This window comes from Equus asinus, chromosome 3, assembly GCF_041296235.1.
Source record: "Equus asinus isolate D_3611 breed Donkey chromosome 3, EquAss-T2T_v2, whole genome shotgun sequence".
Lineage (NCBI taxonomy): Eukaryota > Metazoa > Chordata > Mammalia > Perissodactyla > Equidae > Equus > Equus asinus.
The window spans coordinates 98,584,058-98,609,483 of record NC_091792.1 but is presented as its reverse complement, the minus strand read 5'-3'; the positions used below and the strand labels follow the sequence as shown (position 1 = coordinate 98,609,483).

The following is a 25,426-nucleotide window of genomic DNA, read 5'->3' as shown; positions in this document are numbered from 1 at the left end:
TAGCCGGGTCTGCTGGGCAAAGGGAACGGAACCTGGAAATTGGGTCCTAGGTAGGCAAAGGCGCGTTGCTGGGACGCAAGCTTGAGGCCGAGGTGGGAAAGCACGAGAACTCACTTCCACGTTTCAACCCCCCGTTTCCGTCGCAGCCCCTGGAGACTCAGCTGCTCGCGCGGAGCTAAATTCCGCGCAGCTTTGGCGCCACTGGGAGGGTGGCCGAGTGGCGCGTGAGAACTGCCGGGGTGCGTGGCCCTGGTGTGCGCGCCCAGCGTCCGGGTGCAGCTTCTCTCTGCCAGGCTTCTCCTCCCACTCACTCTCTCCCATCCCCTCCCTCCTTCACACCCCCCGCCCCCGGGACCGCGAGGCTCCCTCCCCACACCGGCCAGAGAGTACACAAAGCGGCGGGTGAGGGGAAGCTTTGCAGGCGTGCACCGAGCAGTGAGATCACTGGCGTTATAAATATCCCAGTGCCAGCGCCGAGATCCGTTCGGGTGGCCTCTCTCTCTCTCCCCCTCTCCCTCTGTCTTCCCCGAGGCTATGTCCACCCGGTGCGGCGAGGGGGGCAGCACCAAAGGCACGCAGCCGCGCGGGGGCTACAGAGCCCAGAACCAGCCCTACAAGATGCACTTAGGACCCCCGCGGCTGGAAGAATGAGCTTGTCCTTTCTCCTCCTCTTCCTCAGCCACCTGATCCTCAGCGCCTGGGCTCACGGGGAGAAACGCCTCGCCCCCAAGGGGCAACCCGGACCCGTTGCCACTGATAGGAACCCGAGAGGCGCCAGCAGCAGCCGGAGCGGCAGTAGCACGACGTCTTCCTCCTCTTCCTCTGCCTCCTCCTCCCCCGCGGCTTCTCTGGGCAGCCAAGCAAGCGGCTTGGAGCAGGGCAGTTTCCAGTGGAGCCCCTCGGGTCGCCGGACCGGCAGCCTCTACTGCAGAGTGGGCATTGGTTTCCATCTGCAGATCTACCCGGATGGCAAAGTCAATGGCTCCCACGAAGCCAATATGTTAAGTAAGTTGCTCGCTCTCCTCCAAAACCCGTCCTAAGCGGGCGGTGGGAGACCCGGGAGGGACAGCCGGCTATTTCCTGGGCCACAGGCGCACCGTCCGGAGCCCCGGCCCCCGGGACCCTACTGTCCCTCGAAACAGCCCGGCGGGTTGGGTGGAGATGCGGTCTACACGGCGCGCACACACGCACCCCTCTCCTGGGTATGAGGAATGGCGATTCCTGCTGGGTTAGGCTATCCGGAGGCTGGTGCATGGACAGGCATCTTGTTTCCAGTTTGTCCTGGTCCCAAAGAGGAGCCTCCAGTCTGTACCTGGAGAAAAAACAAAAATCTCCTTCTTTCTCCTCATTTAGTTTCTGTTTACCTTCTGCTTCTGTTTACTAGGCTAGCATTTCTCATTAGGCATCAAAGTGCGTCCCTATTCCCTGCCCATAACTGAACAGTTATTTTTTCAGAAGAATCAGATCTCACACGCTCCCCCCAACTGCCACCATAAACCCCAAATTAATGTCATATGTAATTTATGTATGTATATACGTATATGTCTAGTATATATACATATTTGCACTATATATGTTTGTATGTGTATATACATATATACAGACAACCCCTGCTGGGAGGAAGACAGTGATCTGGAAAACTGGACACGTTTAGAGAGGCAGACGTGATGGACATTCGAATTATTATCTCCAGAGTTTGATTTAGCAACGTTTAGTGTCTTGAGACCATGATAACACCTTGTTAGGAAGACTGGCCAGCCTTTTGTCCCCAAGGACAATTAGAAGAAAGTTCTTTATTTTACAGGAAACTCAGAGGAGGTTCAATTGGGTACAGGTGCAAATTTTGCAGGATTTTTTAAAGCCAAGTTTTAAATTTTCTGTCTGAGTTTTCTCATTAGCTCTCTCTCCCCCTCCTTTCTCATCTCCTCTTCCCTTCCACCCTATCTACGTTTCCAGACCGTCGTCACTGCCGCTCCTCTGATTCCTCGGAGTGCCCTTAGGCAGCTAAGGGGAGAGATGATTTGAGGTTGTAAGCCGGACTTGGGCGATCTCTGCGGGGCTTTTCCTCCTCAGAGCAGATCGCTCTTCTGGGGGGAGTTAGTCCGCCAGGTAGAAGCAGAGTCGGGGCCTCCGAGATACCCAGGGAGAGCGGAAGCCTGGCCTGGAGATAGCGCTGCGTAGGGTCACCCGGCTCACGTGTGTCAGCCTGCTAGCTCCTAGGTGTACCTAACTCGCTGCGTCTCAAGCCAACTACCCCATGGCCATTGGGCTACTTCTTCCCCAAGCTGCGGAGGAGCGCGGGCGCCACAGCGGGGCTGGCAACCTGGCAGCCGCCTCGGGAGCGGGGTTAGAGTGCGCAGGCTGGTGGCGTGACCGGCGGGCAAGCCTCGTCCGCGGGGTTCAGGAGGCGGGGTATGGAAGACCGGTCGGGTCGCGCAGGAAGGGGAGCGGCTCCACGCCCGCGCGTTGCCCGGTCTAGTCTTTCGGGTTGTGCAGCCCCAGATGACGGTGTTGCACGTGGTGAACGGACCTTGAGCACCGAGAGACGGCCCTCTGCTTATGCCCCAGCCAGTCCCAGGGCCTCCCGCACGCTCCTTAGAGAAACTCTTCCCACGTTTTAAGGTTCATTTGGGTCTTATCAAATAAGCCCCCATCTTTGGTGTTAAAGGGCAAGGTCTGCTGGAGAGAAGAGGGAGTTTTCCGAGATTTCAGAAGGGCGAGAGTTAGTCTATTTCGGTATTCCATTTGTCCTTCTCATTTTGTTCCACTCAACTCTGCTCATCAGACATCAGAACTTATTCCCCACTTCCAGTAATATTTCTTCCTTTCTCTCACATGAAAACTTTTTTCTATTGTGTTCTCGTAGTTTATCCAGGAAATCAGCACCAACAGAGGATAACTTGCATGTTCCCAAGGGAAGACCCAAAGTTAGCATGCAACAAAGAGCAGGTTAGAGGGGTAAACGAATGTGTCTGGAGTGGGTTACCCTAGAGATCTCTGCACACCATACTCATTCCCAAGATAGTCACCTTCTTCTCTTGGAAGAAACCACAAGAGACAAAGATTTTTGCAGTTTAGGCCTTGCAGGAGGAGAAGCTGTAGAAAAGCACAGGAGGGAACATGAGAACAGATAACAAAGAATACATCCAGCTAAAGACATTGACCACTATCTGTTATTTCCAAGGTAGAATTTTTTTTAAATCTACATTGAAAGGTATCTACAAAAGTACAGGGATGTTTCTTAAACAGTCCCTGGATAAAACTTCCTTAATTTAACTAACACTTTCCTAATTCATTCCAGTTTACAATAGCCTTTCACAATTTAGTTTGTGTTTTTTATATGGCTTGCTATCATTCACTTACTCATTCATTCATTCAGCCAATACAAGATGCCTACCTCACTCAGCTTGATATTTTACTTTGGGGTTAGTGTGGGGTTTTTTTTAGTTTTGCCTTCCATGGGTTTTTCTCAAAGAGGAAAGCATAACTTAAATGTTCCAATTGTGGTAATGTTCTGCTTTGTGATGTCTGGTGTCTAATACTACTTTACTAGATTTTGCTACCATTGATCAATGAATAATTTATGAAATATGTCATGTTTAGTAGGATGGCATGTAATTTGGAAATTTAAAATGGGTCTCTGCTTTGCAGTAGCTGTGAAAGGGAAACAGACTGTTGATTGCAACTGGTCATATACCTCTTACAGGCAGCACTTGATGGTTTCCTGGCATTTGTGGAAACTAAGGCCTTGGTCATGACTGTTGGTTAGAGTACATGAGGAAACATTTTTCTCACAAGAGACACGGAGAGAGCCGGGTCAAGGACCACAGATGATAGACCTCATCATCTAATTCTACTGTCTGCGAGTGAGCAATGATGGAAAACTTAGATTCTTTTAGTCACAGCTTGCTACTTCAGAAAAGAGTAAAAATTTTGCCATGAAACTGCATTCTAGCAGGTTCTTTTAAACTTAGTAATTTTCTGTAATATTTGTCGGATAGAACAGATAAATATATATATACTATATATATACAGTATGCATATATATGTTTTACAACTCTCATTTGATATTAAAATTTTGATAAACCGTGAATATTTTCTAGTTTTGCCTTCAGAAGTACACTCTGGCCATAGATTTTGAAACACAATTTATTTAGTTAAGGTATTTCAATTATTATAGTCTTAGCTTCTAAGTTCTGAAGAGAAAAAGGAACCAAGCTCATTGCACATGAACTCTTATTAGGAGGAAATAATGGAGGAGGATAAAGAAAGATGCACAATACAAGACAGATAATAAAATCCAACTATTGAATAAAAACAAAGGCTTTACTTTAATTTCTATGCTTTCAATTTAGTTTCAATTAGTGCTTTCAATTTAGTGCTTCTGTTATCTGACTTTGGGCCATTGAGGAATAGACTATCAGATAATTGTTAATTTAGGGAGCAAAAGTTTAAGGCTATGGCTAGACAAAGTCAAAGTGTTCACATAAAATAGGAAAATTCCAATCATATATTTTGGCTAAATAGAACCCTCAATTTTATTGATTTTTTAAAACATGACACTATCAATTTTGGTGTCATGTAGAGTTCACCTTTATATAGTCCCCCAAGCCTAGAAAAACCAGAATCTGCATCCACTGTATAGAAAAACTCAATTCCTATGTTACTAATATAATCAGTGAAGACTACCAAACTGGATATTTCAAGACTCAGATTTTATAATGACAGACTGTATCTGTTGTTGTGTGAAAGCAGATAGAGAAGCTTCAGTTTTAAATTATTTTTCTTTGAGGATTTTCAGATGGCTGTTGAAAGCTTCTAAATACATGGAATATCTGTGTCTATATCTTATTCACCAAGAAAAGGAAGAAAAGGGAGAGGTCTATATAATTATTATCAACTATCATTAATAGACTTCTATTTTGTTTAAAAATATGGAGGGGACTAAAATCTAGATATGTATTTTCTTACTGAAATAAACTTACTTTGTCATGCATGCCTATGCTTGTAAGTAAGTGGATTAAACAGTGTGTGTAAATCTGAGAGACACCAAGTTCTTGCCTCCTTCAACCTAGAGGTCAGTCCCAAAATTACACCAGGAGAGAATAATTCCTTCTGTTAAGCCTTGCCCTTTTCTTTTGATCCTTTTAAATGTGAACACCCTAGGAAAGATAAGACATCGTCACTAGAATGTGAATTTATACTGATCCTCCTCCCATTCCACCCTCTAAGCAGGAGAGGGCCAAAATACTAGGAGGGTACTAAAACATGTCTTTATACCTCTGTGCCTATGGGGTCTCCTGAAAAGGGAAAGAGAGATAGTGAAAAGGTCAAAGAAAACAATCCAATTTAGCAAAAATCATTATCTATAATCTGTGAGACATACTTGGCCTTCCATGATTTTGCTTAGGGATATCATCTTGGCATCCATAATGTGAATTGTAAATTTCCATCAAATTTATTATTACTGTCTTCTAACGGTAAGTCAGGAAATCACTGAAATTGAAAAAAATATCAGTTTTAGAGAAATGTTTCTGGGATTTATATGTGTGACTTAATGCACATGGGTTTAAAATATTATGTAGAATTCTTTAGTGAGTTCTTGAGATTTGGTATAGTAAAACCAAGAAGCCTGTGATCTCTTGGTGGGCGCAGGAAGTTGAATTGTGGGACCTGTTAGAATTTTCTCAAATAATCTAGAAAAAATGACATGATGAAATTACTTTTGATATTATGATCTTACCAGTGTTTCCAATATTACACCATAATTACATTAAGATTTAGAAGATCATTTCAAAGTTGCCTATGTGAAAAAACAATTGTTTAATCTAACCTCATCTTTTTTTCTTTCCCACATTCTTCATAATTTCAAATAGAATGATATATGTAAAAGTACATTTTTTAAGCTTTCAATTAAATATAATTTTATTAAAATTATAAAATGCTTTCTTTCTCAGGTAAGAAATCATTTTTATACTGGAACTTACAAGAAAAGAAACCTTGTAGTATGTAATAAAACAATAACACTTTCACATATACTATTTCGTTTTCCTCATATTTGAAATTCATTACAATGCAAATTTTGTATAACATATACACACAGAATGTACAGTGTGTTAGGAAACAAGTTAAATGAGTCAAAATGGGTCTTTCTTAAAAACAGAATGTTAGTTGTCAGAAACCAATAGTTTACATAAACAAAGCAGTGTTCCCATTAAACAAATATTTATAGAATCCTTTTGTCTTGCCCTCTTAAATGTAAGCCTGCAAACATATCCTTAATGAGAATTTTATCTTTTATGCTACCGTGTAATTTTTTTTCCACTAAGACACAATAGATTTGCACTTGCAAAACCAGGTAGTTTTCAAGAGAATGGAATGGAAAACCTGTAACAAGGTAGAATCATGAGTAAATTGGGGGAAAACATACAACAAATCGCCTTTCTACCAACTGCACATTGTCTCTTTGGTAGCCATCATTCCACACATAGATGATTTCTCAAGTTCTCCCAGTCTCGTTTTTTAACACACTTAATACAGTATTCCCGATTATATCCCCCATCACCCAAATATCTAAAATCGTTAATGCTGCTTAAAATCCTTCTGTAATTTTGATAGAAATATAACTTCATACCATATGTCCTATTCATGCTTTATCAATAATTTTATTACACCGTATTTCATTGTGTAGTGTACTTGACTTTACAAAGCGTTCTGTATGCTTTGCTGCTATTGATAAAACGGTAATGCTTCTAAATCCTTGGGTGTGCATCACAGTCAAATAATCTATACAGCAAAATCTATTGTAATTAGCATTTTGAAAATATTTTGATGAAAGGAATTGATGAGGCACCAGTTTCTTTAGCAGTCTTTTTCTAAAAGCAGAAGTAGTTCCCTTCTAACAATTTTTAGGGTTTTTTTTCCTTTTAAAGAAAGACCCATTAATAAATTGGTAGCCGCAGTTTTCTTGAGATGTGTTTTATTTACTCCAGGCTAAGAATGCTTATAACAAAAACAAGAATTCTGCTACTCTTTTTTCCCCCATGAAATTTCTGATCAAGTATTTTTAAGAAATCAAGTTGAATAAATATGTGGCAGTATTTGCTACAATTATTGGTATTAGCTCAGTGTGTGACATGTGATCAATAAAAATATTCATATATATGTATTTGTATGTCATATACATGTGTGTGCACAATATAGGGCTTTTCTTATAAAATGAATAATTTTATACGTACTTCAAATACTGCAGGAGGAGACTGTTATTTCAGGAAAATTATCAATTTCTCTATTCAGTAGAGTCTTATAGAGATATCCTAATTAAAATATTTCTCAAAATGTTATAGATTGAAATGTTGAGGTTTTTTTTTTTTTCTCTCCCCCCTCTCATCCTTGCTTCTTTTCTTCCTTCCTTTCTAGGACAGGTCCCTTTTTACCTCTAGTAAACTATATTATTTTGCCCTTTTTTTCAATTTGATGTGGGCAATTAACAAAAAGCACTATGTTTTTCTTGTGTTTATATAACATTATATATGAGTTTATGATAAACAGGCAGGAATTCCAATTATATACAGACTGTGAGTTTCATCTTCTTAAAATACTCAGTGACCTGTGGTGTGTGATTCTCTTGACCCAGTGGATGTAAACTTTCAAATTATTATAGGAGACAAAGGGACATTGACTTGATAATATTAACTACAAAATACCAAATATAAAAACAATAATGTAACAAAATATCTCATTAAATTCTTTTTCCAGATAAGTCATTCAAAATGCAAGATGTTCCAAACCATAATCCATTAAACACTTCATTGAGCCAATAATCCCACATTATTTATAGTGCTTTTAGGATGTTGTTATGTGTAATCTTTAAATGAGCTACTCACTAAATGATTGAGTATGGTATATATTGATTTATACTTTATAATTATGATAAATTGAGAACTGGAATTTCTTTTATGTAAATAAATATTTTCAAAGTTTCATTGGTTTATACTAGTCATGAGTACAGACTTTATGTGCTTTACTATTAAAAGTAGGGTATTATCTCTGATAGAAAAACAATACATGAGAATTATTTTGAAAAACATTTTGAAAATTCTTTTCAATTCTTTTAGAACTTGAAAAGATTGTGTTGTCAAACACTGTATACTAAAAGGGACTCATCATTTGTAAGAAAAAAAAAGAATTACTAATGAAGCCAAACTAAATTTTCGAATCTTGAAATTTTTCATTTTAAATGAACACTTGAGCGATAGCATTTTCTTTTTTACCTAATGAATGGCACAAAAAATAAGGATGCTAAATACTTTTTTTAAATCGCAGTAATAAAGAATGGGAAGAATCTATGTAGAAATTTAATTCTTCACAATGGTATATAGAGGAGTCTGTGTTTTATTTTGGGATTTCTGTCATCCTAGGTATTTTGGAAATATTTGCTGTGTCTCAGGGGATTGTAGGAATACGAGGAGTTTTCAGCAACAAATTTTTAGCGATGTCAAAAAAAGGAAAACTCCATGCAAGTGTAAGTAGAACCACTTTATATTTGTTAAAGGGCTTATGAAGATTTTACATTTGTAGAATGGAATGCAGTGATCTTTCAAATTGGTGGATAGGAGAATTCGCCCAGAGAACCTAATGTTTTTTGTTATTATAAAATTGTATGTACCTTTAACCAAGAGAATTGTATGTGTTTTTATAAGTAATCACTTAAATATTTTATTTACTTGAAAAGATAATATAGAGTTCACAAAAAATGTTAAGGGTAAGCGTTTTTGGAAACAGCATTCTCAAAGTGATTGCCGTTATTTATTTCATAAAAGTGGTTCAAGCGAGGAGAAATATTATGGAAATAATATATAATATTTTAAATTTACAGGTTTGTGGTGCTTGTGTATATGTGTGTTTAATAGATCAAGTTCTTATTTAATTTTTAAGTTATTCCTGATGTCAAAAATTGGATCTAAGTAATATAACATTTTCGTATTAATCACTATGGAAGGAAGAAACCAATAATGAGAAGACTTTGATCTTTCATAGAGAAATTTTATTTGATCCATTTGAGGAATTCTCATCTTGCATTTTTGTTGCATCAAAACCAAGTACTTCTTAAAACTGTGAAGACTAATTTTTCACTCAAAATTTTTTTGGAATCATTTTTACATTTTGTAATCAATTTACAAGGTATAGATTTCTATGCTTTGTTCTGAAAATGCTCATTACTTGAGAAGCACTAAAACATTTTAAAGATAGTAATATATGTCTGGCTTCGTTTTCCCACTCACAGATTCTGTTGATTTGTATTAGTACATGTGCACAGCACTTAAAAGTGATTTGTGCTTTTTCTGTAGTATACTGTTTTGTCACATTAAATCATTTTAAAAAGCTATTCTTCTTTTATACTAGTCCTTTAATCCTTACTCCCTTTAAGTTTTATTAAATAAATCAGAGAAATATCACTTTTTCAGTTTTCAAAGTATATAGGCAGTTTTAAATGAGTGCAATCACTGAAACTTACTATTTATAATTTCTATTTAAACACCTTTAAAAAGCTCAATGAGAATTTCACTTGGTTCCATGTTTAAACCTTTCAATTTTCCTTTCCCTAGCATCTCAATGTAGTTGCTAACACCTCTTGGTGGAGTCAGTAGAATTCAAGCTATTTCTACAGTTATTTGAGGATTAAATCAGAAAATACAGATAAAGCTTTTAGAACAGTATTTGGACATTGTAAGTGCTCAGTAAATATTACCTATTATTATATGATAATATAAATATAATAAACTCCTAAAATCTGTTTATTAAGATAAATGGAAAACCTTTGTTAACCTCTTTAATCATTGATTTCAAGAATTATAAAAAGATTTACCTATTTCATTTTCTGAGCTAGTTATTTATTCTAGCAAGTTATAATATAGTATTCATAAAATAACTGCTCTTTTATTTTAAGGGACAAAGTTCTGCATTGCTGTGGAAAAGTAGGACATGCCACTTTACTTAAAAAATTTGATTTTTAAAACTCCACATATAGAATAGAAAATAATGATCAAACACATCTGCACAGAGAACCATTTCCTCCGTCTACTTTAACGTTGTAAAAGATTGAAACGCCTTCGAAATGCAAGGATCATAATAATATGCAGTGCATATAAAGAAACCTCTCTTATTGGTTTGTTTGGGGTGAAAATCTTACTTTTTAAAATACTTAATTTGCCCTGGTACATGCAAAAAATAGACTAAACTTGGGCCAGCTTAAGGAAAATTGCCACAGAAAGCAAAGTATTAGAAATGGGTGCCAATTAGAAAGGTCAGACCAAGAGGTGAGGATACATGATTCCTCTGTCAAATGCAAGCAGCAAATTTCCAGAAATTTGACCCAAATGTCTAAGGATGGCTGGCCGAAATAACGCAGATAATGCAAAAACAGCATCTGTTATTCTTTCTCATCTTGGCAGGCTAAAGTTATTTCATGGAATAATGACTTTTAAACAGCACAAAGCAAGCCTTGCTCCTGTCACTCACTGATGTTCTTTGATATGAAAGTCATTCTGATGACTTTGAGCTGAATTGTGGATAAAAAATTAAGCCCCACGATTATGTGGATTCTTTTTCAACCAATTGTCCAAACCCACTTTCTCTTATCTGAGCTTTGATTAGCACTTTTCCTCTAGATGGGAACCTAATCAAACTATAAAGTGATTTACTTAGAAGGAAGTTGAATTTAGAAATAGTAGTAATTCTAGCAATTATCAGTTTTAAGCCTAGATGGTTTCTTTCCTGTTTTCAGTTTCTAGTTAAACATGTTAAAAAATTGTTCTTACAACTTTAAATATAATTATTTGATTTTCATTTTTTACAAAATCACATAATCACTAAAAAGGCTAAAAACGCTTACACTCTTAGGATTAAATGTGTATTTCATGAGTTGCTTCAAATTAATAATTCTGCAGAGGCATTTAAAGAGTACTTTATAATCATTTCAGGATATATACATGTATATAAATAAAATCATTATATTGTGCATCTTAAACTGACACAGTATGTCAATTGTAGCTCAATAAAACTAGAAAAAAATTTAAAAATTAATAAGGAGTACGTTTAGGGTTCTATCTATAGGGTAAATGTGAACTAAAAATGTAAAGTATTCATGTAATTCTGGGGCAAGTAAGCCTATAGTATATTGAGAAATATTCATGGATAATTGCAGATTTTCAACTTGGTTTTTATAGTAACAATCAGAATATTAAAAATTAGTTACTAGGCAGAGATAATGTATTTGCATAGTTCTTTAAGAGCTCTTTCACTCTCATTACCTCATTACCTACTTAGATGAGGAAAGAGGCTCAGATGTGAAGTTTTTCCTAGTTTAACATAGTTAACAAGCGATTGAACCAGAACTATATCCTTTTAAAATTCTTTCTCTTTAAATGCTATAAAGCTTAGTAGGTAAAAGTTACCTTGAAAGAAGATATTATGTGTTGTTTGGAACCAATTATGTTGTTTTCACCTATTATTTTATAGGAATTAATGATTGCATGGTTTAATAATATTTTCGTACTACATTTTAAAGAATGAATACTGTGGTTCATCCTTAGATTTTTTTGCTTGTTTCTCTCTTTCTCTCTCTTTCATTCCAAGCTCTTCTTTTGGAATCATTTTTTCCCATCTACTTCTGTGTCTTCAGCACTAGATTTTAAAATCTAGAAAGAAGGGGACATGTCTGCAGCAGAACTTATCACAGAGTCTTAGAAATGTTGGTTATTCAATGTGATGATGAGTTGCATAGGGAACCGCTCTCAAAGATGAACTTTCATAGAAAGTTCACAGAAAATCTTCATTTAGAAAATGCTTCATCATCAGTGGACACAAAGATGGTCAACAGAAAGCCCAGAATGGTTAGATTTAGGCAACGTTTATGTTGGTTTCCTTTGTGTGCTCTTTGTTGATTCGGCAAGAGAAGTTGTATTTCAACTTCGACCATCTCACTGTGCTCTGCCACCTGCCCTCATTCAATCTACATGCTCACACTAATCTACATGCAGCTCTCTTAAAACCTTTGCGAGCATACTCGAAATACACAATGCAGCCAAATTCCTCTCATGAAGTCTTTTCAGCATTCTTTACAAGGATGAAGGTGTATGGTCTTCTCCTTCTCAAAATGCCTTGGGAACTATTGAGAGTAGGAGTAGAAAATTGCTTCCCGAAGAGCCATGAGGGTTAGTCAGAGCCTTCACTGTGACCTCTATTCTCTTTCTCAACTCATTCCTAGGAGGAAGACCTTGTGGGACTGAACATCCTTCTCTTTCTGTCTCTCTTCTGCCTGTCTGTTCCTGCTTCCTCCTCAGGTCTGTCTGTTCCTTCCTTCCTTCCTGCCCTCTCCTCAGATTTATTGTCTTCATCAAAAATTCCATGGGGCTGGCCTCATGGCCAAGTGGTTAAGTTCCTTGCACTCTGTTTTGGTGGCCCAGGTTTGCAGGCCCAGATCCTGGGTGTGGTCTAACTCCACTCATCAGCAGTGCTGTGGAGGCATCCCACATACAAAATAGAGGAAGATTGGCACTGATGTTAGCTCAAGGCTAATTTTCCTCAAGCAAAAAAAAGAGGAAGATTGGCAATGGGTGTTAGCTCAGGGTGAATCTTCCTCAAAAAAAGAAAAACCAAGAAAAGAAAAGTTTGTCTGAGGTGGGTCCAGATGTAAGAGTGAAAGGCCTTGAGTGGTGGTTAAGAGCACAGTTCTATTGCCAAAGCCTGACTCCCACTCCACCACTTACCAAGTGTGCCATTTTACTTAATCTTTCTATTCCTTGGTTTTTATCAGCTGTAAAAGGAGGAAAATTAAAGTAACAATCTATTGTGATAGTTGAGTGTTTTAAATGAGATAATACATACAAGACACTTAGAGTAGTGCCTGGAAAGTAGTCAGTACTTAACTGTTGAAAAAGATCTTGCAGAATTTGCTCTCAGACAGCTGTCTGATGATCCTCAATCTCCTCTCTTAGAAGACTCTCTGATTTGGAGGTCAAGCAGCTGTGACCCCTCAGATATTTGGATCAGCCCTAAATCCTATTTATCATTGACCTTTTTTTCCTTAGGTCCAAACTTTTCATGCATATAGTAGCCCCTTATCTCCTGGTTTTCCTTTTTTCCAAGCAACCTAATTTGAAAGCAAAATTCCCAGGCTAAAGTTCTTTAAGAGGCAAGGAATTCCTATAGTCATAATCTCATAATTCTTTCAGAGCCCTATTGTATATCTTTTTTTCCCTAAAAAAGTGTAAATCCTGGAAAAGGTAGTTATCATGTATTCTTCAGTCTCTTCATAAAGTATGCATGATAACTCATTGCCTATTAGGGAAAAAACATTGTAGCTCAATTTAAAGATCCAGTGAGAAGCATGTGGCAGAATTATTTTTGTTTCTCAGGGTTTTAGGGGGATCATGTTTGGAAGGAAAGCTAATTGCAGAGTTTACGAAACAGGCATGGAATGTGTGTTTGATCAGCCTAAGCAAGGACTCCTCCTTTCCTGGTTTCAGAGGGTGCCAGCTGGCTTGCCTCGGATGAGCGTCTGGACTGGACTTCCTGCGCTGGGGGCAGAGTGAGGAGGAGTCCGCAGCCCCTAAAGCTGGGCACGTTGGGGAAATGGAGGCTTGAGCAATAGTTATCATCATCATTATAAAATAACTTATTAAGCACTCCACTCTTCCAGGCGAGACCTCGAGCTGTATAAAGGCATTTGAATAGAAATTCCCCTTGCTCTCCAAGAGCTTTCAATTTACATAGTAAAATCGAATTTCTAGTAACTCAGGCTCAAAAATGGGTGCAGGGCTCTGCTTTTGCAGTAAATACCAGTTTTCCCCTTAATTTCTCTCTGTGTAAATCTGGCTAGGGGGCCTATTTTATTGAGGAAGTCTGAGTGTGATGAACTGACTTGTAGCTTCAGAAATCCATTTCAGCCTAAAGCCAGAGACGGTGTTACATTTCTCTGATGGTTTGGGGAGTGGCACTTGTTTTTCACCAGCATTTTACCATGGAGCAACTTCAGGGCAGGTGGGTCTACACAAAAGCCTAGGAGGTGGTCTTGGGTTTGTGTGGTATTATGGAAAGAGCTTGAATCTAGGAATCAGAAGATCTGAGATTTAAGTCACAGGCCTACCCTGGCACTTGATAAATGTGGAGCTTTAGACAAATAATTTTCTTTACTTCTCTGACTGGAAAATCAGATAATAGCATGCTAATAGTCACGGAGTTACTGTGAGAATGAAATAATATATGTTAAACACCTGGCACATAGTAGCCCTCAGTAGCCCAGCTTTATTGACTTATTAAGAGCATCAGAAAGAAAACTGCTATTTTATATCATGTTTGTCCAAGTGTGGTCCTCACTTCACCTGCATCAAAATCACATGGGATGCTGGTTAAGGCTGCAATTTCAGGATTTCACCTCAGACTTACTAAAACACAGTCTCTGGAGATAGGGCCTGGGGAATATGCATTTTAAACCAGCTCCCTGTGTAACTTTAAGTCAATTCATGAAGTTCTGAGGAGGAGAAATCCTGTGGTTGGTATTCTTCACCACATTAGCTCAGGTTGGTTTATTATTAAATCCAACTTGTATATTCCCTTGGTTGCTCAGTATAAAGAAGAGAGATGTTCAGTGTCAAGCAGGAAATATGGCCAAATGCTGGCGATGGCATGATATGGCTATAACTGACCCATATGAGGCTTATTTAGTAAAGTCTAAAAGGCAGCCCCTCTGGGTGCATGCTGCCCTGTACTGGGGCACTCTGCTTGGGAACAATTAGAGCAGGGTCTGGCTTTCAACCTTCACTTAGCACGAAGGCTGGGTGCCTTTTGTGCAGGGAATATCCTGGACAATCATACAAAACAGCCTAAGGTCACCTGGCCTGGGCGGCCCCATTGCTGGGCCTAGGGATGGGAATCAGGAAGCACTGAACAGAGATAGGGGAACAAGAAGGAGGGATGCATTCAGCAAGAAAACTCTGCTTAGAGCACAATTTGATCTATAATTGTTTTTATTACAGTCTATTTGTTGTTGTTAGAGCCCTTGAGTCGATTCCATCTCCTAGCAACCCTGTGGACAGCAGAGTGGAACCCTGCCCTGTCTTTTTGTGTCATCCTCTCACCTTCAGGCACTATATCAGACAATGCTCTGCTGCTATCCATAGGGTTTTCATGTCCAATGTTTTTAGGAGGTAGGTGGCCAGGTCCTTCTTTCTAGTCTGTCTTAGTCTGGAAGCTCCACTGAAACCTGTCCACCGTGGGTGAGCCTGCTGGTATTTGAAGTACTGGTGGCTGATCTCTCAGCATCACAGCAACATGCAGCTGCCACAGCGTGACAACCAACAGACGACAGACGGGTGGTGTGGTTCCCTGACTGGGAAATGAACCTGAGCCACGGCGATGAGAGTGCCAAATCTTAACCACTAGACCACCTGGGCTGGCTATTACAGTCAACAACAACATTTTAATTATTTATATTTGGTTAATTATTTCTTAATTTTATAAGATTTTTCAATAGAGAGGCAAATCAAAGAAAACAAAGTGAAATAAAGTATTAAATAAAGTATTAAAATTGATTAAATACTCCACAGACTCCAAGATTTATACTAGTGTGTGTCCAAATTCACGCTTCTCTCTGCACCTCTTCCATAGACTGCATATTTACTGCCATGGTGGCGCAGTATGAGAACTGGTACTTCTGGTACTTGATTGCATTGCCTTGACTTATTCACGACAAGATCCTCAATCATCATAGGACATGATATTTACTAAGGAACAAAAAACTATGTTAAGAGGTTTTAGAAAGTTTTTTTAAAACATATCATTTCAGAAAGAATTTTCTGTTTGGTTTAATTGACTCTCAGATTTCAATTAAGCAGAATTAATCTTTTGTAGACTATCCCAGTTAATCAAATTTTATTTTCTTTGAACTGAACTTGACCTTTCTTCTAAACATCCATTGTGTGCCCTCACTGTGTGAAGAGATGAGTAGAATCAGGGCCAAGTGTCCTTCTAATCCAAAAGTTCTTGTTTTTCGCAATAGCACTGTCTTTCCCCCTCTTCTGAATAATTTGGATATTCAAGCAAAGAACAATTTAATTTGTTTAAGTTTTATTTGTTTTGTCAATAAGGACTATATTAAATTACATAGGAATTAGCTGATTTGAACATTTCATTTTAATTTTGTAATTATGGCTTGTTGAATGTAGTTTGCTTTTACACTTGCAAGATCAAGGAAAAATTAAAGAGAAAAACTTAGATCATTTCAGTCAACAAAGAACACGGGCGGGACCACATCTCTATTGTTTTTCATTGTAAAAGCGGCAACTAACACAGTGTGTGGCGTGTGATTTGTCACGTGCCGTCAAGTTAGCTCTGACACCTCACGACACTAGGAATGAGGGATGTCCACAGTGTCCTGTCCTCAGTCCTGTAGACTCATGACTATAGCTTCCTTAATGGAGTCACTCTATTTCATATTTGGTCTTCCTCTTTCCCTGATGCCTTCTACTTTTCTCAGCATTATTGTCTTTTCCAAAGAATCCTGCCTTCTCCTGATGTGCCCAAAGTAGGACAGCCTCAGTTTTATCAGTTTTGCCTCCCGCGATAGTTCAGGCTTAATTTGCTCTAAGACCCACTTGTTTGTTTTTCTGGCATGTGATACATTGTCAATAAACATCTGTTGAATAAACTCACAAAAAATTGAATTTGAAACAAAGATAGGGGTTCTTTACAAACATTTTAAGGATTGGTTTTGTTGTAGTGGCCAATGGTGGTAGGACCATGAAGTGACGGAGGTCCTGATTTCAATAGCTTATTTGCAATTTGATTCACCTCTCACTTCACACGTTAACTGTAGAAAAAGTCTTTATGGCAACTTCACTTTTTCTAAGGAAATAATACAGTGATATTATTTAAAAAGTATATATCTTGCTAAAGGACTTCTTATGATTCAAAGGAGATTTTAAAAATTAAATGTAGCCTAGAAAATCTATTATCCAAAATAAATGTAAAGGTAAATGTATAGCTAAGACCTATGCTGCTTAGCAACTCTGCTATAAAGATGCTGCATGTGTGACATTAGGGACAGCGATACACTGCTTAGGGTCACCCTTTTGTCAACCAGCCCAGGAATGCCAACAGGAACAGTTGACCCCTCAAGAAGAAACTAGATCTCCTGATGAAAAAACTCACTGAAATGTTTGTTTCAAATGGTTCTGTTCCATCGTAGCTGGAAGAATTTTTCAGACAAAACATTAAATTAGAAGTCAATTAAGAAAGCCAAAACAGTCTGATCCCCTTTCCTCCTGTTTTAATATGGGATTTGGAATGGCTGAGGGGCTGCAGGTAGTGTGTGGGTCCTCAGAATTCTGAACGTCTCTACCCTGTGCGACAGCTAGGTGAACTTTGAAAAATCTAGAGCCTGAACAGCCATCTTTCATCTTAAGAAAGAACTTTAGAACACAAATTTTGAGGAGAAAAAGAGAAAGTTTTTACATGGAATAACTTTAGCAGTCAGAGTTGGTGGGGTGTCACTCACATGAAGACCTTAAGACGGAACTGCTATAGGTCTAATTCACCGTGTGTATGGGGGGGAGGCGTTGTTTATGCATGTATGTCTGCTAGCCACTTCAACTAAAAAATGACATATTTTTTCTTTGACATTGTCGGGAAAAAATGGTTAAATAATGCAGTACACTCAACAAACCTGTCAAAATTGAATAAAGCAACTGGTGCTATCTCTATTTCAGGAAAATGGATATTTTGTGAAACGGGCAGAAGTCAGGTCAAAGTATAATGTATTATATATTCTAAAGAATGTTTTTCAAATACATTTTAAGAAGAAAATCTGAGGCAAGGTAAATATCCCTTCTACTCTTGTGGGTTTTTTTTTTTTTTTTTTTGGCGAGGAAGATTAGTCCGGAGCCAACACCTGTTGCCAATCTTCCTCTTTATTTATTTTTATTTTTTTAAATTGTATTTATTTCGTGAGGAAGATTGGCTGTGAGCTAACACCTGTTGCCAGTCTTCCTCTTTTTGCTTGAGGAAGATTGTCATTGAGCTAACATCTGTGCCCATCTTCCTCTATTTTATGTGGGATGCCACCACGGCGTAGCTTGACGTGCTAGGTCCGCGCCTGGGGTTCCGAACCTGTCAACCCCAGGCTGCTGAAGCAGAGCTCACAAACTTAATGACTATGCTACTGGTCTGGCCCCACCTTCTACTCTTTTTAATGAAATTCCTCACACTTTTCTAAAATGTTTATCCTTTTATGTAGCACAAAACATTCTAGATGGCTATAGCTCTTATTTTAAAATAAAACTTTGGGACTATCTAATTAAATGGGAGAGCATTTAAGTCCTTTTAAGAGCTAAGCATCTGCAGACAAATCTATATGTTCGACTTGTAAAAAAGTCTTTTCAGTAAAAAACAGGAACAATAAATGTGTGCTCTTCTAAAGTGATATCAGCGTAGCACCCTTGGCCTGGACATGGGTCGGCAGGTTATGATGGGATGAGAGGAATCCATAGGTGGTAGTTCTTTCAAACACCTACTTCCAGCCTGTTAGAGATCAACTCCAGGGAATCACCAGCAGACTTGTGGAAGTTCTAAATATACAGTTTCATAGTGCCCCAATAAAGAGCTTTATTGATTGAGCTATACCTGAATGTAAATAACTTGGGTAAACTGTCGTACGTAAGGTAAATGTGCTGTTGGAAATACTCTGAAATTGGTTGTCTTCTGATATTATCAAAATTTCACGTGGCCATCAACAGTGTATCTATGTAGACTGCCTTGCAGTGTTCAGACTTTCAGATTACGGTGTTGTGATCTGTAGTGCAGAGAGAAGTTTGGCAGTACTAGAAAAAGTGAAAGAAAAAAAGGACTTTAAATTCTAGTATAGTATCTCCTGGTCTGATATAGAAAGTATATCATATATATATTTAGTGTTTTTATATATAGACATCAAAATATTTGGTATTCCCAAACTCAGGAATTCTATACAAATGGTGCTTCCTGAAATTGTGAAACCCGGTCATCTGGTTTAAGATAGGAATTTTAATTCTTTGGGAGTTATGGACTCTTTTGTGTTTGATGGAAGCTACAGATCATTTCCCAAGAAAAATATTTAGATTCTCACAATAGCCCAATGGAGTAAGGATTGTGAATAAGGAGCCTAAAGCTAAGACCTCAATTGGCAGAATTCTTATTTGATGGCATGACTGACTCCATGATCACACTCCTCCTCCATACCATATTCCTTCAATTTCCTCAACATGGCAAACTGAGCCTTTTTTGAGCTCATACTGGCTACTTTGTCAGCCTCATCTCTTGTTCCTTTTCCCATGCATCTTAAGTGGAAGTCACACTGAACTACTCATAGTACTGTTGTGCTGACCTGTGAACACACTGTTCCCGCTCCCTGAAAATCCTTTCTCACATCACCTGCCTTGCCAATATCTCATTGTACTTGAAGTCTCAGCTCTAATGTCACCTTTCCTAGGAAGACTTTCCTGCCCTCTTCCCTGTCACCTCCACCCCTTAGATGCTCTTCCTCTATGCTATCATGTACCCTCGGCATACCACTGTCATTATTCCATTTATCGAGCTGCACTGTGATGGATGTCTATTTGTCTGCTTTTTCCACTATTCCGTGAGCATTTCAAGGGCAGATACTGTGTGTGTGTGTGTGTATGTATGTATGTGTGTGTGTGTGTGTGAGAGAGAGAGAGAGACAGACAGAGAGAGAGAGGGATCTGGCTGAAGTGTTGCTAGTGACTCCAAAAAGTAATTTTTACTTCTTGGCCTCAAATACCCTCTCCTGTATTGCTGTGTGAAGATATATTTTTTTCCTAAAGAACTCTAACACATGCAATATTAATAGGACCATATGCTACTCCTCTCTCAGCACTGTGGATCACACTGATAATGTTGAAAAATGTATTCTTGTTTCAAGGGAATAATATAACCCCATTTCTCTGAACATGAATTCATGTTGTACTGTTAATTGTTCCTCAGTAATATAGTTCTATTTATTTTCTTCACAGCTTAAGAGGGGGAAAAAATCTTATGTTCAAACTTAATTTTTTAACTACAAATTTCAAAGTAATTTAAAAACAGTAACAGAATTTAAATACATTGGGAGTTCCTGTTATCATTTTTATATACATTGATATTATTTCACTAAGTACATAGTAAACAGATATTAGAGTTACAAAGATGAGTAGGAATATAGAAATGAAAATTGTAATTTTAAAGCAACTTTAAGAGAAGCAAATATATCTTTATAAAAGAGAATGGAGTAGCAGGGCAGGGGCCCATGGAATTCTTGGTTCTTCTTTACAGTCCAAGACCTCCTTTTATTACATGCTGAAACATTATGACTACTTAAATCTCTCCTTTTTTTTTTTTTTTTTTTTTTTCCGTAGGCCAAATTTACAGATGACTGCAAGTTCAGGGAGCGATTTCAAGAAAACAGCTATAACACCTATGCCTCAGCAATACACAGAACTGAGAAAACGGGACGGGAGTGGTATGTGGCCCTGAACAAAAGAGGGAAAGCTAAGCGAGGCTGCAGCCCCCGGGTTAAGCCCCAGCACATCTCTACCCACTTCCTGCCAAGATTCAAGCAGTCGGAGCAGCCAGAACTTTCTTTCACAGTAACTGTTCCTGAAAAGAAAAAGGCACCTAATCCTGCCAAGCCAAAGGTTCCCCTTTCCGCACCTCGGAGGAGTCCCAACACAGTGAAATACAGACTCAAGTTTCGCTTTGGATAATATTCATCCTGGCCTTGTGAGAAATCATGCCTTCCCCTCAGGAGTTTCTATAGGTGTCTTTAGAGCTCTGAAGAAACACTTTTGGACACAGATTCAGCTATGCTACACTGTATTGAAGTCAGGTCATTTGTTTCAGTTTGACTGAAACAAAAACGTTTTCTGATAGGAACTGAACTGGAATTCTTTCTATGAATATACGGAGCACACTGCTTCAGTTCAAAACATAAAGCCTTTTGCTTTATGCTGAGTGCATACTAGGACTCTGTATTTTCAGAAAGTTAAACAGCATGTACTACATATTTTTCTGATTTTTACAGATCAACCCGAAAGAACATACATGATACATTTTTATTTTTGGTTTCCAAAGAATATTTTGATGCAGATGAAATATTTTATTAACTTTTGTTTTTCTGCTTTTTTTGTTTTTTTTAAAAAGAGTACCTCTGCATTGAGCATATTTTCTTACTTTTATTATTTTAATATGACATAAACAACCATTTTAATGCAGTTTATGAATTATAAATGTGTTTATAGCCCATTTGTAACATGTGGATTTCTTTTTCGTTTTTCTTATTCATGGCACTTTTTATTATTATTTTTTACCATACCTCAGATAATGTACGTTTAGTTCTACATCATAAAATGTTTAAATTCTCATCCACAGCACCAAAGGCTCGACTTGGATTTGTGTGTGTGTGTGTGTGTGTGTAAATTCATGACATTATGTGGAATCCTACCCCTTTGGTGGCTGGGCTATAATGGGTTAGAAGTAAGGAGAAACTCTAATGACTTTTTTTGATGAAATTAAAAGTTGGAAATAAGGAAAAGGATTAGAGGCACAAGTACACTACGTTCGCAGCCATTTATTGAGATCTAATTCTCCCTTCCTGCACTTCTCCTTTTATCTACCCCCTGCCCTCATTCTTGAACAGCTGGAGGAATACATTTTATTCTGTCCATCAAGCATACGCTATGAAACCGGAGTGATTAAAAATACCTCTTCTATGACCCTCTGCTATCCCCACTGTATAGATCCACAGGGAGCAACCCACTTAACGGAAAAACATGGAGAACCAAAGGAGATGAATCGTGTAACAGCTATCCATGTCAAGTCCCATTGTCAAAAATATTCTCATGACTCAGTCAAACACCCTTTGAGTCTCCTATCCTGAAGGTAACTATTCCAGTGAATAGATCTGCCCTTTAATAAGGAAACTTTCTGATGTATATTTTTAAAAAGCTGGCCATGTGATATGAGAAATTTAGTTTGGGAATTTGATGATCAAAAATGGCACTTAATTCTCAACCCAAATACTGAATGTTGGGCATAAATCACAGAAAATTTAACTTAAGAGAATTTGAGTGATTTATTTATTTTCTTGGGTAATCATTTCTATGGAATTCTATGAAATACAAACGTTTATATTCAGAAGTTTGGCAATAAAAAGGTTTAGCTAACGTTTAGAAGTACGTTTTTCATAGAAAGAACAGAGGAGCTCACAGACAGCTGGTGGTTTTTATTTAAGCATGCTTCTTTTCTTTTAAATAGTGATAAACTTCTTTTCTTACAACAAAGTACTGTTTAATTTGGTGCAGAAATGCGAAGTAGGCACTTAGCAAAACTGAACTTCACTACCACTTAAGCAGATTGCTTTGTTTTAATAGAAACAAAATATGCACATATATATTATATATAATATATATGAAATCCATCCATCAATTAAAACATCATGCATATACTCTAACATAGTGTTTTATTATAAAGCGAATAATCTGATTAAATGTTGTTTGCATTTAATGCATGATTTTTAAAAAATATAAAATGAAATACTACAAAAGTTGTAATTTTTTTATACATTAATTTAATTTATACATTAAAATTCTCCTGGGTTAAATGAAAGAAGGGGATTTTGCAAACAAAGATATGTCCAACCCTTATTCAATGGCATATCACCTTATATACACAGTATAAAGCTAAAAATAATCCTCTAGTTTATTCTAATGTATTGTGCACTATCAAGTTCTCAGGACATATGAAAAATTAAAGTTGTAAAAAAGAGAACAGTAGAGATATGTTCCTAAATGGGCAAGGAAAAGATGATACTAATGATGATTAATAACAAACTAAATTAATGCATATACTGTATTAGGTTAATGCTGCTTGTAGTTTATGTTAAACTAAAAAATAAGAGCTTATTTTGTACTCCCAGTTTGATTTGATTAGTATATGAAAGTTAAAATAGGATGGCACTAAATATATATTATGCAAGTCAGGACTCATTAACTTCAAAATTTAAAGCTAAGTTAAAATTTAAAAAAACAAATTTGCATTACACTTATCTTTAGTTTACTGGCCCTACACAATTACATTTAATTAAGGCCTACTGAAGCATTAAGTTACCTAAATTAATTGAATTAACTCATGTACGGAAAACATGTATAAATATAAATCCTTACTAATACCTACAACTTTTTAAGGGAGTCCTTGCTTATATAGTTGTTGATGATTTTTAAGTAACTTGACCCATCTATCATCAAGTAAAGTTGTTTAATTGTGATTATGTTTATCTAAAAATGTCAGTGAATTTTATATTTAAACTTAGGAAACTAATTTGCCTAGAAGATAGGTGACAAACACCTTCAGACTGACATTTTAGTTTTTTAAATTATATTTTGTTTAATTTAATTTAAGATATTCTTTATTTGGAACATCTGTAGAGGTAAATGGAGGTTTCCAGTAAGATGTAATAACACCATGGTTTTCATTTCACAAAAGACACCATCACGTCCTTCTAAAAAGACTAATTTGTGAGTGTGGGTGCACATAAATTATCTTAGTTTTTTTAGCTGAGTTATAATGGTCCAGAAGTTCCGTTAAATAATGTGACAATAATAAAGAATACTGACAAAAGGTATTTCCAAATTTGATAATTATATTGCTTTAGATGGTTTTATTTCTTGTAACTGAAAATGAAACACCATAAATCTGGTAGGTAAATTTTCTATAAAACTGATCTTAAAATAGAACACTGAATAATTTTCTCACATTAACATTTTTTACCCTTCTAAAGGAGAGAGGAACTAAGCCATCACTTCCCACATTTTCAATAATGAAAAGAAAATATTGCAATAACCAAAAACTTGAATTCTGTCACCATTTTTACAGTTGCAGAACATTGCTTGTACATTTAATTTTAAAAATAAACACAGTATTGTGGACATTGCTGCAATGGGAAGCAAAGAAAAATAACTTGTCAAAGGAATTCTCCACTTCCTTTAAGATTTACTTCATTGCTATATCTCAATTTTGATCATGGAAAATCTATTTTTAAGCCAGTGATCTTTTAAAAAAATTTTTGAAACAAACCTTTTAGATAAATGAACATTACTCATTTACTTTTCTTTTAGTAGTCAGTCTAATTGTACTAGGCTATTTTTGAAATAAGAGTATCATATGATTAGGTATTAGTTGAAGAAAAGAATTACCTCCTCCATCTTCTGCTCTGCCCTATTTAAAAGTCCCAGGGGAGAGGGAGAGCAGGGAGGAGCACCCCAAGCTAAGCTGAGTCAGTGGAAGCATTTTTACATCTAAGAATCACATACAACATTCAGACATACCATCAGATAACTGAGCTACAAATCATCCATCAGCAATTAAGTAATTTTATGTAATAAAAATACTAGATTAGAAATCAAGAACTCTTACATACTTTTTATTTTATTAAATCGTCTTTTGTCCTGACTCTGCTGTATATTTATCACAAGTCACTCTCTAGGGCTTGTTTCGTCCTCCACCATATGATCTGAAATGTCATTTCTAGCTTTTTCATCAACGATCGTATGAGTCTTAAAATGTTGAGGCACCAAAAAAAGGACATGGTTTCTCCTCAGATAAAACTAAAAATCTATGTCTAGATAAAACTGCACAATCACATGAAAAAAATTGTCAATTTTGTAATAAACATAGATATTTTTTAAAGGCTATGTCTTAGACAAAAAAAAAAAAAATGAACTGTGAGATTGAATCAAGAGGTTTCCAAAATGGGGATTAATTCTGGGTTTAGCATTTTATGAGGGACTTTGCAAATCTGAATTAATCCAGAGGGAGAGGAATAGCCAGAGTACTCATTGTTGATAACAAATAGTTCCAGGACCTTAATTGTGATTTTTGAATACTTCTGTTTTGACTGAAATCCCACTTTCTCCATGAAGCCTTCTAGAAATTCATGAAGAAACATGAGTAATCTCATCTGGACACTGTTCCTCCAAACAAGCATAGCTCACGACACAACTTTCCATCACCATTCCCTCACTGTCCCAATAGTTCTCTAAGTATTTTCTGAGATCCCGCTTTGTACAAGTCTCTCAGCTAGTGAAACCTTCCTTTATTTGCTCAACACTTGTTTACTGTGTTCCTTGTGCATGTTAACATCAATGTATTCTCAGACTTCGAACTTCTGGAGGAAACATATCTGCTCTCATTGCACATTGTCCAACCCAAGTTCAGGGTAATAAAAAGAACTTAAGAAATGCTCTTAGCTGACAGCCATTTTGAATGATGTGTCCCTCTGACTTAAACACCTTGTGAGACTACTGGATAATCTACTTACTCACAGAGTTTGGTATACAAT

The 25,426-nt window shown here is 37.3% G+C and overlaps 1 protein-coding gene across 3 annotated transcripts; it reads left to right on the top strand.

Moving 5' to 3' along the window:
- Positions 1–381: 381 nt before the first annotated feature.
- Positions 382–25,324, top strand: FGF5 (fibroblast growth factor 5). Of its 3 annotated transcripts, none has more exons than XM_014836312.3 (3): positions 382–1,005; positions 8,421–8,524; positions 20,448–25,324. In XM_014836312.3, the coding sequence occupies exons 1-3, from the start codon at positions 648–650 to the stop codon at positions 20,793–20,795; spliced, it is 810 nt and encodes a 269-aa protein (XP_014691798.1). In that variant the 5' UTR covers positions 382–647; the 3' UTR covers positions 20,796–25,324. The 3 variants fall into 3 exon arrangements, with proteins under 3 accessions (XP_014691798.1, XP_044622148.1, XP_014691799.1); XM_044766213.2 differs by lacking the exon at positions 20,448–25,324 and adding an exon at positions 13,530–17,791; XM_014836313.3 differs by lacking the exon at positions 8,421–8,524.
- The last annotated feature ends 102 nt before the right edge of the window (positions 25,325–25,426 follow it).

What these genes read in the sequence shown, in the direction of transcription:
- FGF5 (XM_014836312.3), top strand. Translation starts at nt 648, where the DNA reads ATGAGCTTGTCCTTTCTCCTCCTCTTCCTCAGCCACCTGATCCTCAGC. An exon ending in CCACGAAGCCAATATGTTAA is followed by an intron (nt 1,006 to 8,420) that starts GTAAGTTGCTCG and finishes CTGTCATCCTAG; the next exon opens with GTATTTTGGAAATATTTGCT. An exon ending in AAGGAAAACTCCATGCAAGT is followed by an intron (nt 8,525 to 20,447) that starts GTAAGTAGAACC and finishes TTTTTTCCGTAG; the next exon opens with GCCAAATTTACAGATGACTG.